A 17,500-nucleotide genomic window follows, 5' to 3' on the forward strand; every position below is an offset into this window, starting at 1 on the left:
TAAAATTATTCTAGTCGAGTGAAAAATTATTTATATGATTTTATTATATATTATATTTATAAAATTTTATTTTCTATTATTTTTAATGGTGTTTAGTTAATTTCTATCATTAACTTCTTAAAAATATAAACAAAATTGTTATGTACCGAATTGGTAATTTTAACCATAAATAAAATAATTAATAGATATGGAATGCCTCTATTTTAAAAGTTGAAAGCAAATTTATAAATGTGAAAAGTTAAATTTATTTAGAATTAAGATCAAATTGATAGAATATGTAAATATTGAAGACTAAATGTGTTATCAAGCCAATTAGAAAAAAACTTTCCATGACCAAAACATGATTGAATTTAAATGATGCTTAAATTGAAAATTTTAAAAATTGAGTGACCAAAACAAAAACACTAGCATAATTGAATAACCATTTGTTTAATTTGCCCTTAAAACTTTAAAATTTAATGAATTAATTGTAGGTTAACAACTATATTTCAATTAAATTAATTAAAATTTTTAACATTCTTATTAATTTGAAATTTAAATAAATAAATTAAAAATGATTAATTTTGAAGTAAGTTAATATGATATAATATTTAAAATTATCCATAATCTCTCACTAACTCCTAACTCTTAAATAAAATGATAAAACACAATTGAACATACTCAATTCATGTCTTCCTATACTAACAACAATACCAATATCAACCAAGTTCAAGACTCAACCAACACATCATCTCTATTCTTTACAATTAATTAATTTAAGTTTAAATAAAATAATAAATTTACTTATTTTGACGATGATGATATAACTTTTTTTTACATTTGTAAAAAAAAAAAAAAGGAAAATTAAGGACCCACATAAATATAAAAAATGGAACTTAAATAAACAAATTCACAAGATCATGATCCTTTCAAACACCAGACACAGATGTTGTGATTGATTCAAACACCATCAACAGGTTACTTCTTTTAGAGTGTTGAAACCTGTTAGGCCAATGTCCAATCCCCCAACTACAGACTTCCACTTTCTTTATCACATTTAGGCAACCCCTTAATTTACCCCCAAACTACATCAAATTTCAAATCCTCATCCAAACTTGAGTTTTCCCATCTGCCACCGACCACCTCATATCCATCATCTTGGGTAAAAGGACAATAGAGTGCCCCATGCTGGTCATGGTGTGTGAGGGTAGCTATACAGTGTAGGGGCAGTCCCCATAAACCAGATTTTGATAAGCAGAGAATTGCATTTTATCATTACAAACTATTTTGTCACAACAAAAAATTTATCCTCTGTGTTCATTTTTTTTTTTTTATATCAAACTGGAACTGGCAACTAACCAGGCTTTGAGCAACCTTAAAATAGGGGCAAGCTTGGAGGGAAGCGCACATGCATCCATTGTCTTTCGTATGTTGATAAATGGCTCCATCCAATTTCATCAAGCAAAGAGAGCTTCAATTCATAGAGTTTTTTCTTTGGAGGCTCTCCATCATCCTGAATCATCTCATTTACTACCTGCAACAGTCGATAATTGAATTGAGCTCAAGTGAAGCCACTTGTTTAGACTTTCATTTGAAGAATTCTCTATCCGGTAAGAGGGGAAATTACCACATTTACAGTCAACCAATGCATTAATGTGAAAACAAAACCTTATCAAAAGCCCAATGCACACTAATTAGCAAATGCATAGGTTTTTATGGAATGGGACTGACAATCATGCTTTTCTTCACTCAAATATGTTTCATAAATTTTTTTTATGCAGGCTGACATGTGAAATAAACCATCAGTAATATAACAATGACTAAGTGCTTTTTTTTTTTTTCAAATAGTAATAATTAGTTAATAACTACACTATGCCACTTAGATTATCCTGACAGAAAATACCTTTAGAGCGGTTCCAAGTCTTCCACATCGTCTCTCACGCATTACGGAGAGAGTGCCGTATTTAGAGGATTTCAGATCTACCCATTTCGTTAGTTCTTTAAAGTTCTCCTCAAATAAATCTGACTGGACATCAGAGCCCACAGCAGATTGGCCTCCAGTTTGGTCTGAGTCTTTTGTGCCTTCAATAGCAGCCAAGACTGAAGCTTTCTCACCCTATAGCAGTAAAGACAAATAAATTCTAATTCTTATGAAGATGATAAGCTACAATTACTGATTTTGTTGTTACAAGTATTGTATATGAGCAGATATCATCTCATTTTACAGTAAAAGAATATAATCAACATCAGAACGAAGAATGCTATAAAACAATGAACTAAAAGATTCCCACTAAAGTTGTAGACTAATGTACAGGAGAATTGTGCAGCAGGACTTACGACAGTAGAAAATCTTTGATTACATATATCAACCTGCCCCCCAAAACAATAAAGAGGAAGATCCAACAATCACAGACTGCTGTTTTATATCCATGTTTCCATTAGTTCACACGATGTGAAGAAAGCAAGCAAATCCTTGACTTATGTTGGTGACTATGGTCCTACGCAGGAGGGAGATAAGATAGAGATATTCAAGTCCTTAAGCCACACCAAAGATTTAACTTTCTGAGAGTGGTCATGGATTTTATTTACATGCCATTATTTCAGTCTCATCTCTGCATTCTCTTCCCCTCGTTAAAGAAATCGAATTACTGGTAGTAGCCAATATCAGCTAGGATACAAGTTATTAGAACATAACCATGTGATACGTATACCATTGACTACCTTTAGAGTTTCAATCTCAGCCAATGCCAGTCCTTTTTGGTATAGTGCCTGTGCTAATTGATCACGAGAAGTCTCCATCTTCTTCTTATTTTTCTGAAGAAATAAAAATCATAAAAGTAAAGATCAAAATCTTGTGAGTATACATAAAGAGATGAGATAGTAGCATGGATGACACACTAAAGAGAATCAAACTTCTTAAAAAAAGAAAGTAGCATGTTTAGTGACTTTAATTCTGATAATATACTTTCCTGAATTCCTAAATGGAATTGTACAGCATGGTTAACGGAAGGGGAAGGGGAAAGGCAAACAGGCAATCTAAGTAGTACCTCAGCCTCCTCATCCTCTGGATCACTTTTGAGTGAAAAGAATTTTGCCAGTTCATCTCTGTCTATACTATCAATCACCTCATTTGCTGCATCTATAACCTGCATGGTCAAATTATATTAAGAAAATTTATTTTTAGTTTAGGTTTTCCCCCTTTTAGTTTTGGAATATTGTAAAGTTGAACAGACAAAACCCTGATTATTTGTCTCAAAGCTTCTGCTTTTATATCTGTAAACTCCTAGCTAGAATTAATTATTAGCCAGTACGTCTTGCCAAGCACATAAACTTCAATGAAACAATGGGCAACCTCAACAAGACACTTTCCCAAGCAGACATAAGAGAGGCATCAATGTTTACATACCAAACTCTGCTTTCCCTAAAACTCACCTCATCATAATGCTGGGTGTTGTCATCAATATTGTCACGAGAGAGCAAACTTTCCATGATCTTCACAAGCAATGGAGTGTATTCAGGGTATTCAGACTGCCAGATAGCACATAATAAATGTTAATTGATACAAAGCACAAATTACAGCCAATTGAGCAGTTCCAAATTACTAAAAGAAAGACACTATCTGTTCTTGCATTAAGAATCTATATCTAGATATAGATGTCATATAAAACAGATTCTACTTTCAGGAATTATATGCCAACTTAAACACAGATGAATTCAACAAGTTACAATAGCAACCTTCTCACATTGAAAAATTGGCAAGTGTAACACTGGCACAAAACTTTCTTCACCATGTTTGACAACAATTTAGACAGTTATAAAACAATATTCAGCTTGTATTTGAAGAGCTAACAAAATTTGGTGCTGGAAATCATTGTTTCAGGAGTAACTTATATATAAATTTTCACATCTCTAATTCCTATCTATGATTTTGCTACAAGTATACCTCAATTTTCAACAGGAAAAAAACAGAAAATATGCTAGACTTGGATTGTGGTAGACACTAGCCCAGTGACTGCTTGATACAAAGTTTGAGAAAACTAACTATTCAAACAATGCCTAGGGAGAGAGGATGCTTCCTCAGAAAGAGATGCACCTTTCTTCTAATCTTTGGAAAGAATATACCTAAACTAAAAAAGGGTTAACATAGAGTTCTAACCTTGAGCAATTGAGCTAACTTTTTCCATTCTGAGCAACCTTCATCAGTATCTTGCTTCAGACTTCCAAAAACCTTTAGTTTTGCATCTCGAACCTAATTGAAGAGTTGAACAAGCATTATTCTATATGTTGACATCAAAGAAAATAGATGTTTTAAATTGAAAAGTATAAGGCCTTATCACCAAGCAAAGATATGATATGAGAGGATACAACAATAGAACATGCAATTTTAATTATTATTCAGCCATTCAACCATTTCAATTTATTACCAATGGTAATTGCTACAAGTTGGCAATTTAGAGTTGCCTTCGAAACCAGCCCCCATGACAACATTGCAAATGCTTAAAGGGTGTTTGGTTTAAGGAATGTAAAATTACCTTCAATAATAAGATTGTGGGAATATAATATTACAGGGTGAAATGCGGGTATGTTACATTATCCTGTGTGGTTCATTTGGTTGGCATGCAAGAATTTGATGATTGGTTGGCAGAATATAAGATTACCTATAAGCACATTTTACTAAATTATTCTTGTTATAGAATTTGTTATTTTAACAAATTTAGTTACTTTAATACTTTTTAGTCTTAATTTTCATATAATTATGATAAATTATAATAATTATTGTTTTTATTATAATTTATATATTAATAAGTAATTATATGATGTTGAAATAAATTTATAAATCATATTTATAATCATAATTAATATATTAATAAATAAATCTTTAGAGTAAATGTAGTAATTATAGTTTTGAAATACGAAATTTACCGTTTCGCTGTTAAAGAAAAAGGAGAGATTCTTGTTGTTAGTTAGACTTAAATTTTATTTGGGAAGAAGGAAAAAAGATGAAACTAATTAAAATAATAAAAATAAAGGGTAAATTGGTCCAAATTTAATATTATGCTCGTAATCTAAGATAACCTAAAGAATGGGTGGTATTGCGATTACACCCTATATTCCGAATCTTGACACTATTTGGAAGTATCAGATTACGAGGTAACCAGAATGTTGAGAATCTAAACAAGACAATCTTATTCTAGAATGTAAGATTTCAAGGTGTAATGTTACATTCGGCAAACCAAAGACACCCTTAATGTATCAAACACATTGACAACAGACACTTTACTATACAGTGATAGGATCCCACAGAAATGGAAGTAATCGAACAGAAACAGTGACCAGATTCCAAGGATGTTAAGATGTATTATGTCATTGATAGTAAGTTTGAAACTGTAAAGAATGGTGTAGCACAGCCATTTTCAGACTTAAGCATCAGAATGAATGTCATATAAATTTTTAGCTATTAAGGGAACAACTTTTGTAGTTTGTTTGCCTTACCAAATTTCACACATAAGAAATAGATGAACAAAATTCACTTCCTGTAGTATCTAGAAACGAACAGCATTTACATACTTCCTCTACAGCAGACAACCTGCTGCAAATTGGAACTAATATCGAAAATCTGCAAACCCGATGCTTGGAACCTCAATGGACAGTTGCACAAAATATAATAGTTCTATAACCACAAAAGTAGAATCATCATAACACTCAGGTAAGAATATTAGACAACTTTCAATTGCAGAAAAGCCAAGTATCCAGAGGAAATCTGTTCCAGTTTTCATAATTGATGCCATTCATAGTAATAATCTTGAAAAAGGAATAAATAAAATAAATATTCAAAGCAATAAACGCTAGAAGAAACCATGACTATATGGGTTTTTGACAACTATCCATTATATTAAAATGGTTAATAAGAACTTATTATAGTTTCATAACAAGAAAACAATGATGAAATAAAACTTTGCATCCATTAAATCCACAGGTACCAAGTTTAACGTATACCTCTTCTTCTAAACGCTCAGCTATAGGTTTAGTGCAAGCTGCCGAAGAACCTTTTCTTTTGTCTTCATCTGTCTGTCAATAAAATACTATTAACCATGGCAGAATAAACAAGAAGGTAAATATCAGCAGTGCATCATTTTAACCATAGAAGCATTATTTAGGCCAGTCCAAACCAAACATGCTGAAATAAAAATATGTAGATACTCCATATGTAAAGGCAAATATATCACGACCTTGTTGGGTGGTATCACATAAGAGATCTGATAAGATACAGGATTCTTTCGTAGATCTTTTCCCTCTTCCTGACCATATGATAGTTTCCCATGTGATATTGCTCCCAGCAATATAGATCCTTGTGAGGAGTTCTGAAGGAACAATCCAAGTGTTACTGTACATCTTCTATGCTATTAATAAAGTAAAAGAGACATCAATAAATGTAATACCTTTGGAAGCTTATCTTGGTTTGGTGGACTTAAATAAAATGCTTCTTTTTTCCTAGAAAATAATGCGTCAAGTCAACTACATTTACAAATAAGAAAAGATTGTACATAGAGTTGTTGAGTGTCTATATGAACTATAATTAAACATACCCTGGAACCAAAACAGATGATTTGAAGGTGCCATTTCCCATCACAGGGCCATCTGGTTCAGAGAAAAAGTTCAATCGAACAACATCCTAGTTTCAAAATAACCACAGGTACATCTATTAGTATGCCCCTCTCTAATATCAAAATGCCAAAGCCTTTCATAATTTGTAAGCAGCATTACTAAGTGCTTCAAATATAAGAGCTATTTTTAACATAAATACCAAAACAAATGCATAATATACCTTTTCCTCCATATTCCTTTCCAGAAATAGAACTAATTGCTTCATTTTTTCCAAGTATTGTACATTGTCATGCCTGAATCATGATAGCTCACAGTAAGTGAAAGTAAACTAGGATTGAAGTGGCTTACTAGAAAAGATTGATAGAATGAGTTTTCTAGCTTTACAGCTGTCCTACGAGAAAACATATTTCCTTAACCTCAATAAACAAGATAATTATGGAACTTAAGAAAGGAGAACTCTAAGATATAAGATAAGTCATGCTATTCAGGAACTTCTTTAATTAGATAAAACAACAACAAAGGACCTGTGGATGAGTTGTAGTTTGGGGATAGGGAGGAGAGAATCCCACCAGCATCCAAAATTTCTCATTCAGATAGCAAAAGTAAGCCTAGAAAACATGGAATGTTTAGTAAAAAGCTTATTTGGGTGTACCTTAAATACAGTTGCAGAGTGTATTCGCCCTTTATAAGTTTTGAAGATTTTGGATAACAATCACCCATTGCATAGACACGCTATAATTGATGAGAGTGAAGCAATTTTGATAAGTCAGCAGAATTGTGGCACAAAAATAAAGTAGATGCTCATTAAAAATCCATTTATGGTAGAATTCGTATTTTGATCAATGCCTAAAGCACTACACATGTAAAATATGGGTTCTACTTCACATGAAATAAAGCATAATTGTTTTAGTTCAAAGCTAATTCACCAGAACATGTAAAATATGGGTTCTACTTCACAAGAAATAAAGCATAATTGTTTTAGTTCAAAGCTAATTCACCAGAACCAGTCTTTTTTATATGGATCATTTCCTAAGTGATTAAAGTAGCAAGAAAAATGTACCTTGTTTGTGTCAGAAATCATGTAAAATTGGGACTCAAATTTAGTGTCATATATACGATTGTTGAGCAATGGAATATGAGGTTTCACTTCTGCTCCATCTTCCAACTTAAACTTGTAGCTATAGAAGCAAAAAGAAAAGGAAGACACATACAAGCATTAAAACAAATTATTCCATACATAAGACTTTTTTTATAAGCAGCTGAAAACAAACACACGTTAATGTTAATGCTAGTATTTGTTTCCCTGATGGTAATTTGTCACGATTGGATGGAAGAGTACAAAGTTTTGCCTCAATAGGTCGGTAGGGAACTCTTATCTGCATATTTAACATAAAGAATCAGAATTAGAAGAAAGATGACTTACTAAATATGAGCAAGCACATCAGCGGGAAAAAGTCACAAGTAACCTAAAGAAAAGAGAAACCATACATGGCCCACATTAGACTATAATAGCCTGCTTTACCTTGTTTAAAACAGCAGTAGGGGCAAGTTTTTCTGATGCCAATAGTGCTTCAGCCTCAATTCTGATGGGTGCTTCACTTCCATCAAGGACTACTTCAGTTCTGCTTACTCCAATTCCATGAAAGACAATCTAAATGATTTATAATCCACATGTCAGGTTATTAAATGCAAGAAAGAGTTCTAATTAGACTTAAAAACAGTATTCCCACATCTGTTTCATTGAGTAACCACAATCCAAAGAACACGCAACCGGAAATATATAACAAATAGGGTAGAATACACATTCTTGGCCCATGCTATACTGCTTTTCTCAATCTGGCACCTAGAGAATAAAACTTCTCAGTCAGGAACTTGTCTTTCAGAAGTCAAATTACCACCATAAGCTAATTCTGTTACGACTTATGATGTGGCACGTTTGATAAATCATGTAAAACACCATGTCATTTGTGAGTCTTATGCCACTGCGGCCATTAACAGCCAATCTGCATGGTCTGAGGCAGATCGACCCAGCTTGCCCCATACTGGCCAATCAGCTGTCAGCCCCTCCACTGGCTCTCTTCCCCATTCTCTCTCTCTAATACCCTCTCTCTCATTATTTTTCTTATTTTCCTCTTTTGAATTCCAAAATAAAAAAATCCAAAAAGATTCTGAAATTTAAAAATTTGTTTTTCAAAATTGCATCATGGATTTTTTTTTTTGCCACGCATAAAGATTTTATTGTGCTTTTTACCAGATCTGTCTCGTCTATTGGTGTTAGTCAAAAACATGTAGTGGAAGTGAAGTTCACGTACTTAATTGTGAATTTTTTATTCACTAGGTATCAAACTTAGAAGAAAAAAAAGATACACTATACAAGGCAAATGTGTATTTAACCCTAACAAATACATGCTTGGTAACGTTACCAAAAGTCAAAGATGAACACAAAACTTATTAAAGATAAAATCTCCTTGACATAGGCATACCCCCGGGATGGGAAGACAGGCCAGCAGAAGAAACAGAAAATCAATAAAATTGAAAAGCAAAAGCAGATCATCCATGTGTCATTTCAACAAAATTGTTGGAATTTCAAAACTAAGAATTGCAGAGAAGAAATAAGAAATTTAGCAACAAAATTGTCTGCTAAGGTTTTTATTGTTTTTCACTCATATATTTTGAACAATGTAACAGGGTATTTTTATACTAATAACAAAAAACTCCTAAATAGAAAGAAATAATAAAGATTTTTATACTAATAGATGCCAAATATATTATACTAATAAATACTAAATCTTCTAGAAAGAAAATATATTTTGTTTAACTTAACTTGCAAGCAATCTCTTTAAATCTTGTTCATATTTTTAGTTCACCAAAGTTGAAGTGTTCGTCAACTTTGCATGAATGGTTATCTCGCCACGAAAAATGTTTTAGAGCAACAAATATTCACTAAACAAGAAATTAAAGCAGCATTGATAAAAAAAAATTAATCAAAGAAGTATATCATGGTTGGAAAATTATAAATTGAATAAAGTTTCCAAATATTATGACAGAAATTAACCTCAAAATCTACAATGGTTGTCTCATGACTTCCCATGCCACTTGACCAGAACTGAGCTATTGCTAGTTCCATTGTTTGACCACCTACAACAGGAAAGGCGAAGCTTTTGGCTGTGGGGGATGAAAATGTTATGACTCTCTCCAACTTGATAGGCCTTCTTAGTGGACAAATCTGCATGTTACACACATCAAGCAAGGGTTAGGTCAATTCTAGTATTGGTTCTCACTGCATGCTATACCTGGATGGTGTCGATAAAAAATCGTCTCGTAGTATCAAACCCAGATGTCTGTATTGTTGCCTCAACCCAACTAGCACCAAGTGGCACCTCTATATACCTTCGTTCTATGTGGCCTATTTGAACAAGACAATCAGAAAAGGTGAATCAAATCATGGAAAAATCATAACATTGAAAGATTCTAGAATGCACAAAGGGTGCAGAAAACATAAATGAGATTGCATTCTGTGCCAAACAGACCTGGAAGGAATGACATTCTTGAGAATGAAACTAGTGGTGGCCGATTCATTACAGCCTTTGGCTTTGTTATAGTAATCGGGATTCTGAAAAGAGGACCACGCCATGGGGCTTTGCAGTCAATTCCATAGACTTCATAATAATGAAGACCATCACGAAGATTCATAGGATCAACAATTATGCTGAAAAGGTGAGAAAATAATTCCCCTATCAAACATAATCTTCTAGGATCACAAGCTTAATTTGGAAAATATAGAAAGTTCAATTCAACTACTTTACCAGTGAAAAAAAGGTTGGAAATGATATATTTTAGTAAATAGAGGTTAACATAAAAGAGAGAATAAAATAAGAAAAATGAATTTATAACCAAAAAGCATAATTATTAAATTAAGCACTTTCATATGAATATTGCAGCAGTGTTAACTAACTTGAAGGTGCGCCCATTATGTGTAAGGAGAAGATACTCAGGAACTCTCAAAACTGCATTATCGCTAGAATGTAGCTCAATACACTCCTCAAAGGGAACCAATTCGTCTAATTTACTTGCACCTTCATGAAACTTTGGTTCAATTTGCACTGCCCACTATTTAACATAAAACTTTAGCAGTTGTAAAACTTAGGGATAAGCTGAAAACATGAAGTGAAAGGGGAAAGTATTTAAAACTTTCTTTATTTTGAATCTAAATGAACAGTGTGGGAAGTAATATATATTACTTATCGAAAATGAAAACTTGATTGAATTTCATGCAAGTAATTTTACAAGTTAGTAATAAATGGAAAGCAAAGAACTAAAAAATATACCATTTTAAACAGTTAAGAGGAAAATAGCCATGAAAATAGTAATCTTCATAACAGTTTCTTTGTTTTGAATCTGAAATGAACAGTGTGTGAGGAAAGTAATATATATATATATTACTTGATGAAAATGAACACTAGATAGAATTTCATGCAAGTAACCTCATAAGTTGGTAATAAATCCACTTGATAGTAATAAATGAAAAGCAAAGAACCCAAAAAAAATACTGTTTTAATGAATTAAAATTTATAAGTATTAAAAGTGCACCTCAGTAGAATGTTGGCAAGCAGTAGACTCTCTTAGGTAGATACCTCTTGATGTAGGTGCTGCAAGTGAAATAGATTATGAACAGTTAAGTTTCAATGCCTAATGTGGTAATCAATGAAAGCATATAGATCTTTTTAAATGAAGGCTAGGATGCTGGGTCAGCAACCCATGATACAATCCCTGACCCAACCAACCCATGGTTGATCTGTGAAGAACAATATGGTCTGACCGGTGCTGAAATTTTGTCCAACCAACCCAATCCATAGTACTCAGGCTAGGTTGGCTCTCAGATTTACCCAACCCAAGTTGCACCCCTATCTTCTTCTCTCTATCTTTTTTTTTTTTTTTTTTAAATTTATTTTATAAATGGCTTGAGGCTTTCCATTAATCTTCAATGAACATACACAAGTTTGTTGGGCATAAGTTAATACTACCAAATACTTGGAAAACTGGATGGTACTTGTCTGCCTATCAATCTAAACTTGATTTTCTAGATCAATTGACCTGTATTTGATACCAAACACACTGAATAGTATTTTTCTGCGTATCAACCTAAACTTACTTGATTTTCCAGATTGATTGATCTTAATTTGATACCAAACACATGGAAAATCTTGAGACTTCTGTATATATTCATATGCTCTGCCAGACATAAGGGTCAAGATGAGATTCAAATATGAAATAAATATAAAAAAGAAGCCAAGGATAGGGGCAGATTTCTTACTTGTCAACTTGCATAAGCCCTTGTCCAGTGGTTAGTTTATCTTCTGGCAAAACACCTACAGGAATAGATGTATTCTCAAGAGCTTTCCTTACACTGTATGGGCTTACAGTAATTCCCTCTGCCTGCAGGCAACATTAAATTATCTGCCTTTAGATGCACACAGAATAGCACCAACATGTGAAGGAAAAATGAGAGGGGAAAGGAACAATAAAAAACTAAAAAATTTTGAAAAATTCATAGGAAGACCTTCATGGCACTAATAAGCAATGCAATTCCCCCACAAGCAGATGGAGAGGCCATTGATGTTCCATTCATGAGCATTCTCCCTTGGAGAGTCCAAGTAGGAACAGGGGCAACAGCCCCTCCAGGAGCACTTATACAGACTCCAAGGTCTCCATCAGCTGTAGGTCCTCGGCTGGACCTGCATCCATTGTGACCAATCTTTCAATGAGTTGGACGCAAACAAGGACAATGATCCACAAGTGGAAGACTGGTAGATCATGTTTCAAGGCCAAACACTGAAAATTAGAACTTACCAAGTGTACTCAAGCCCTTCAGCTGGAGGTTCAACTACAGAATGAGCACCAGCAGCCATTGCAGGAGAGACATAAGCACCGACTCCTATGATGCTTGAAGAAGTACCACCCGGAGCACCAACAGTGCTCAATGCTGGCCCACTATTACCAGCACTACTCACAAATATCAGGCGGTGTTCATTCACCACCTAAATTAAACCCAAAGTTGACACTCTTAGCATATAGAGATATGAAAATTAAGGAGGCAACCTACATAATAGATTTATGACTATAGGGAAAGGTCCAGAATTGTTACTTCATTAACAAGATCGACAAAGCGTCCATAGTCTGGTAATAATGTAGGTTCTCCATAGCTCATGTTGATTAGATCACATTTATGCTGTCAAAGGAAAAGGAGGTAGAAAAGCCATATGGTTATATTGTGAAAATGCAACATATTGAAGTCCAAAGATATGATACACTGACATAGAAAATGACAACCTGTTATCATTTGCAGTACCTGAGACAACATGCTAGTTACCCATTGACACTAAATGCATAAATATCAAAAAGATAAATGCATCTGTTCTGAGTTTAAAATGAACATGATCTGGATATGTGTAAGAAGGTGATATTTACGCAAGCACATGAGATGATAAATGCCTAAGGATGACAGCAACACAGATGTTAATAATCATTGGAGAAAAAATGCACATTGACCCACCTCCACAGCAGCTATTAGTGCCCGTGTCAAGCCAGTTCCTGTCTCCATCGAACCCAAACGCGAGTCTCCAATTTTACATGAAATTAACTGTGCTCCAGGTGCAACACCATTTAACAAGGGCTCCTGCCACCCATGATGCAAGTCAGACAAATTTCATTCCAACTTCAAAAAGGAAAATGCCACAAACTGATTAATTAAGCTTAAATAGCAATACCTGTGGATGGAAAGCAGCAGCAATACCAGCAACATGAGTACCATGAGGAGAGCTATCTGTAACAATACTTAAGATATTTCCCTCATCATACACATTAACAACAAATGTACAAGCATCTAATTTGCTAAAAACGCCATATTTTCGTTCAATCCTGCAAGGATTCAGCAGAGTTAGCTAACAATTCCAGGACATTTGTTACAAAAACTCAGAGCAGAAAACCAATGACGAAAATTACTGTTATGAGAAGTTCTTAACAATACGAAACAATATTCAAATAGAATGTCACATGTCAAACATCCAAAACCAAATTTAATGTGGTACTGCATTAATAATAACATTCTTCCGTCATTAATAAACCATTTTGTTGCCTTTGTATATATGTCCAAGAAAGATTAGTTAACAGGGTGATAATATAAATGCCAAACATGCAGACCTGTAATTAGTTAAGGGCACAAAATCAGCCAGTTTCCCAGATTTAGTATCATCCTCAAGGCTCTGTGTATCGAGAGCAACCCTCCATACTTCTCCATCATGCCATACAACAGCATCTATAATAGGTCCTTTGTCATCATAGGTCTAACACATGAACAAGTAGAAAGCTTAGAGTAATAAAAACTTAGATTAAAAAGGTAATTCAATAAAATCCTTAGCACTTACATCAGATTGATTTCTTAAGATGTCTATTCTATTCTGGAGATCACCGCGAACCCTTTTCAATTTTGGATCCTCCACTTTCGTATGTTTCTATAAATGAACATATAACATATTATACACAGAAATATCAATAAAATGAATGCTGCACAAGTATGATTTTATCAGATTAACAGCAGCTAGAATGCTATCAGTAACACAGAAACCATAAAAAAGCGTGGGGCTTTTCCATTTGTCCCAATAGAATTTTCTTTATCATGGAAAAAACGTCATATTTTGAAGCATATGCATAAGGAAAGCACGAAGCACATTAAACGAAGGCTAAAATGCATGCCACTTGATACCAAAAAGAATGACAAGAGTATACAAGCGTGTAATCTTTTTGTTGTTAGCTAAAGGAACAGTAGTATACACACAACACGGTCAGACTGCAATGCAAAAATAAAATTGAAGAACTAGTTTTACTTTCATATAATGGATGCACAAATAAATGCAAAAGATATATTAATAATTAACAATTATACTATGTTTATTAAAGAAATTATACTGTGAAAATCTATGCCTATGATCATACAATAAAAGGTCACCAAATAGAATTTTCAACAACCTGCTTGAACTTGTCAAGATGCATTACAGCCTTTGCAATCTCCTCCTGGTTTTTTTCATCCCATTTTTTCTTCCTTTCTTTCTGCATTGTTAATAAAAAAGTGAATGACCATAAAATAGTTAGCCTTTGGTTCATTTAACAGGGGTCAATATCAAAAGTTGAAATTTCTTAATGGATTAAACAGAAAATATTTTTTACCTTTAGACGTGAAGTTAAAGAGTTTGTAAAGAGCTCATAAACCAATTTATAGCCTACATGCCACTCGCCAGAAGGGTTTTTCCATGAAGAACTGACAACCAGTGAAGCCCCTATAATTTATTTTTCAACAAAATATAGAAGATGGGATTAGAAAATAGAAGTCAACTCAGAATTAAAATAGATGTTGATGCTGATGGTTCTACATGGAAAATATAGGAGGGCCAAAAAAGAACAACACAGAACATTATCAAGAAGTTAAATACTATTCCCCATACATTTGAAGATTCATACATTTTCTTAACAAAGTGAAAGTTATAGAAAGAACGAAAATGTCCAAGAACTACACGAAAATGGAGACAATTAATCAGTCGAAACCATATTACAGAAATAGCCAATTACTTATCATTTAATGCAGGTAAAGTTTTAGCTACCAGTTCAAGGCAACATCGAAGAAGCCTCGAGGAACAAGAAAAAACCCCACAATGTTTCTACCATTTAAGGCAAGGAACTTAGGAATTCGAAATCCTATGACCATGAAAAATGAAAAATGAAAAGAAGCGCAATAATACAACCAGAAGCCCCGCAAATTCGACCGTCTCCATCAGCCTTCACCACTTTTGAGGTATCAACATCTCCACTCCCAGTACTAAAAAAAATAAATAAACAAAGACTTCTCAAGTAACTTGAGAAAATAAAAAAAAATGAAAAGAACCAATTTAGCGGTCAGATAGTGCGGCGGGCTAAGGAGTAAGTACCAGTCAATAATATCTAAGATCTTTGGCTTCCCATCTGAAGTTAGTTGCAAACCAGCGGCAGCCGGATCAACACCAGAATCTTTGAAAAAAAAGTTCAATTAAATGAAAAAAATTCAAAATATTGCTCCCCCCCCCCATTTAAATAACAATGTCAAAAAAGTACCAAAGATCGCGATGAGGGCACAGCGACCGTCGTAAAAAGGATGAGCTTCAATGAAGCGATCGGCGCCAATCTCCTTCTTCGGCATCAGAGAGGCTAAGAATGTGGAATGATTAAGTTTAAATTTGCGAAAACGCCCATTCTCTTCACCCCCGCCACCAACATCAGCACAAGTATTATCAGTAGTCACTATTGAAGAACAAGGCATGGCTCTATATATACCACCGCGACTCCCGCTTCGGCTTCGATGATAATTCCCCTCCTTTTTGGTTCTTCCCTTGAAATTATTATTATATTTAAGCTTTCCTCTGGGTGCAATGATTAATAGAGAAGGGAAAGTGTGAAATGGTGGAGCTAATAATGTCACTGGGGGTTTGGCCCAGGTCAGAACATTAAATATCGAGGTTTGCATTCTAAGTTTACAGGTGTTTCATGGGACTGGGGATGAGAGGGTGTTTTGGGAATTGCGGTGGGTGTTGCGGCGGAGGAAAGCCGTTATGGAATAGCGCGCCTCCTGTATAGGGGGATAAGGTTAGTCTGTATTTGCAGGTGGGCTTTGATGATTGGATGTGGTTTGGGTGGCGCGGGAGCTAAGATGTGATTAAGTTACCTATTTTGTCCTTCTATTCTAAAGTAAACGACATCTAACTCTAAATTTCCGGTGCATGTGAAAATGATTGTTAGATTCAATAGGTTGCCAATTACACGTTAATGTAGTTGACATCCTTACTATCGTGAGTTTGAGAATATTTAAATACATCATATAAGTGATAAAAGTTTGAATCATTGGTATATTTGGTTGATAAAGCTTTTATCACCTTATTTACTTGTTGGTAATGATAAAAGGTGAACATCAATTCATTGGACGATAAAAAGTCTATAGTTAATTTATTTCTTTAGCGCAACTTGATCTCATTTTCTAGCTTTGCAGCTAATATGTGGGATTCAAGGTATTAATCGAGTGTATAGTTCTATTTCATTTTGAGGCGAACTTTAATGTGCTTTTTTACTCACCTTTGAGCGATTTATTTACTACCTTTAGTAGGCAAAGTGATTGAGGAGTGAATTCACTTATTTGTACACATGTGAGTTGCAATATATTGCAAGGAGATTAGGCTTAAATGATTTATTGTATATTAGAGAGTATAGTAGATTTGTTTCTAAGTAAGGCTCATTTACGCAAGTTAAGTTTGAATTGCATTAAATTTTGGTCTTTTGTTCTTTCATTATCTTTGCCTTTATTAGTTGGTGCTCTAAAGTGTGTGCCCACACAACTTACCACATCTCACTACCGAACTCGAATTGTCAATCGGTATCAGATCATCCCATCTAAAGTATTTGGTAAGATTTTGCATTTGGTAGTTGTGTAATAGAAGGAATGAAGGAAGTTCAACACGAGACTTGCTACGATCAAAAGCTTGTTTTAATTTACATCCAACATTATTGGATGGTTCCAGTAATGCATATAAAAAAGCTTAAATTAGGGTTTTCATCAAATAACTTGATGAGAAAGCATGAAGATAAATTCGAACTCGATATGAGCCTCTATATATTGAAAAAGATGGTTATAAACCCTAAAGCCTAAAGCTACTTAGACTTTTAAAGAAGATAAAATAATGAATTTAAATTCAAAGATTGAATGATATTTCCAATGGGGTAAATCCATAAAAGTTCAAAAAGGATTTAAAGTGTATCTTAGCATGTAAAGCGTAGAATATCCTTGAAACCATTTATGAGGGAACTCTTAAAGTCAAGCTATCAAAGTTTCAAATGCTTA

At 33.9% G+C, this 17,500-nt stretch overlaps 1 protein-coding gene across 3 annotated transcripts; it reads right to left on the reverse strand.

The window, feature by feature from the left end:
- Positions 1 to 754: 754 nt before the first annotated feature.
- On the reverse strand, positions 755 to 16,479 carry LOC108469616 (tripeptidyl-peptidase 2-like). Of its 3 annotated transcripts, XM_053018055.1 has the most exons (34): positions 15,727 to 16,479; positions 15,564 to 15,642; positions 15,381 to 15,454; positions 14,809 to 14,918; positions 14,611 to 14,691; positions 14,010 to 14,096; positions 13,786 to 13,928; positions 13,353 to 13,503; positions 13,139 to 13,261; positions 12,731 to 12,814; positions 12,436 to 12,623; positions 12,146 to 12,320; positions 11,900 to 12,021; positions 11,738 to 11,817; positions 11,176 to 11,234; positions 10,541 to 10,695; positions 10,116 to 10,294; positions 9,879 to 9,991; positions 9,641 to 9,811; positions 8,108 to 8,236; positions 7,861 to 7,961; positions 7,646 to 7,763; positions 7,238 to 7,317; positions 6,806 to 6,878; positions 6,567 to 6,652; positions 6,420 to 6,471; positions 6,210 to 6,341; positions 5,977 to 6,048; positions 4,136 to 4,228; positions 3,412 to 3,507; positions 3,027 to 3,125; positions 2,701 to 2,793; positions 1,883 to 2,095; positions 755 to 1,513 (listed from the first exon to the last, which is right to left on the reverse strand). In XM_053018055.1, exons 1-34 carry the CDS (start codon positions 16,133 to 16,135, stop codon positions 1,355 to 1,357), a joined length of 4,179 nt encoding a protein of 1,392 aa, XP_052874015.1. In that variant the 5' UTR covers positions 16,136 to 16,479; the 3' UTR covers positions 755 to 1,354. The 3 variants fall into 3 exon arrangements, with proteins under 3 accessions (XP_052874015.1, XP_052874017.1, XP_052874016.1); XM_053018057.1 differs by lacking the exon at positions 15,381 to 15,454 and having other exon boundaries at positions 15,727 to 15,778; XM_053018056.1 differs by lacking the exons at positions 15,381 to 15,454; positions 15,564 to 15,642; positions 15,727 to 16,479 and adding an exon at positions 15,240 to 15,371.
- Positions 16,480 to 17,500: the final 1,021 nt, after the last annotated feature.

The sequence above is a fragment of the Gossypium arboreum genome, chromosome 8 (assembly GCF_025698485.1).
Source record: "Gossypium arboreum isolate Shixiya-1 chromosome 8, ASM2569848v2, whole genome shotgun sequence".
Lineage (NCBI taxonomy): Eukaryota > Viridiplantae > Streptophyta > Magnoliopsida > Malvales > Malvaceae > Gossypium > Gossypium arboreum.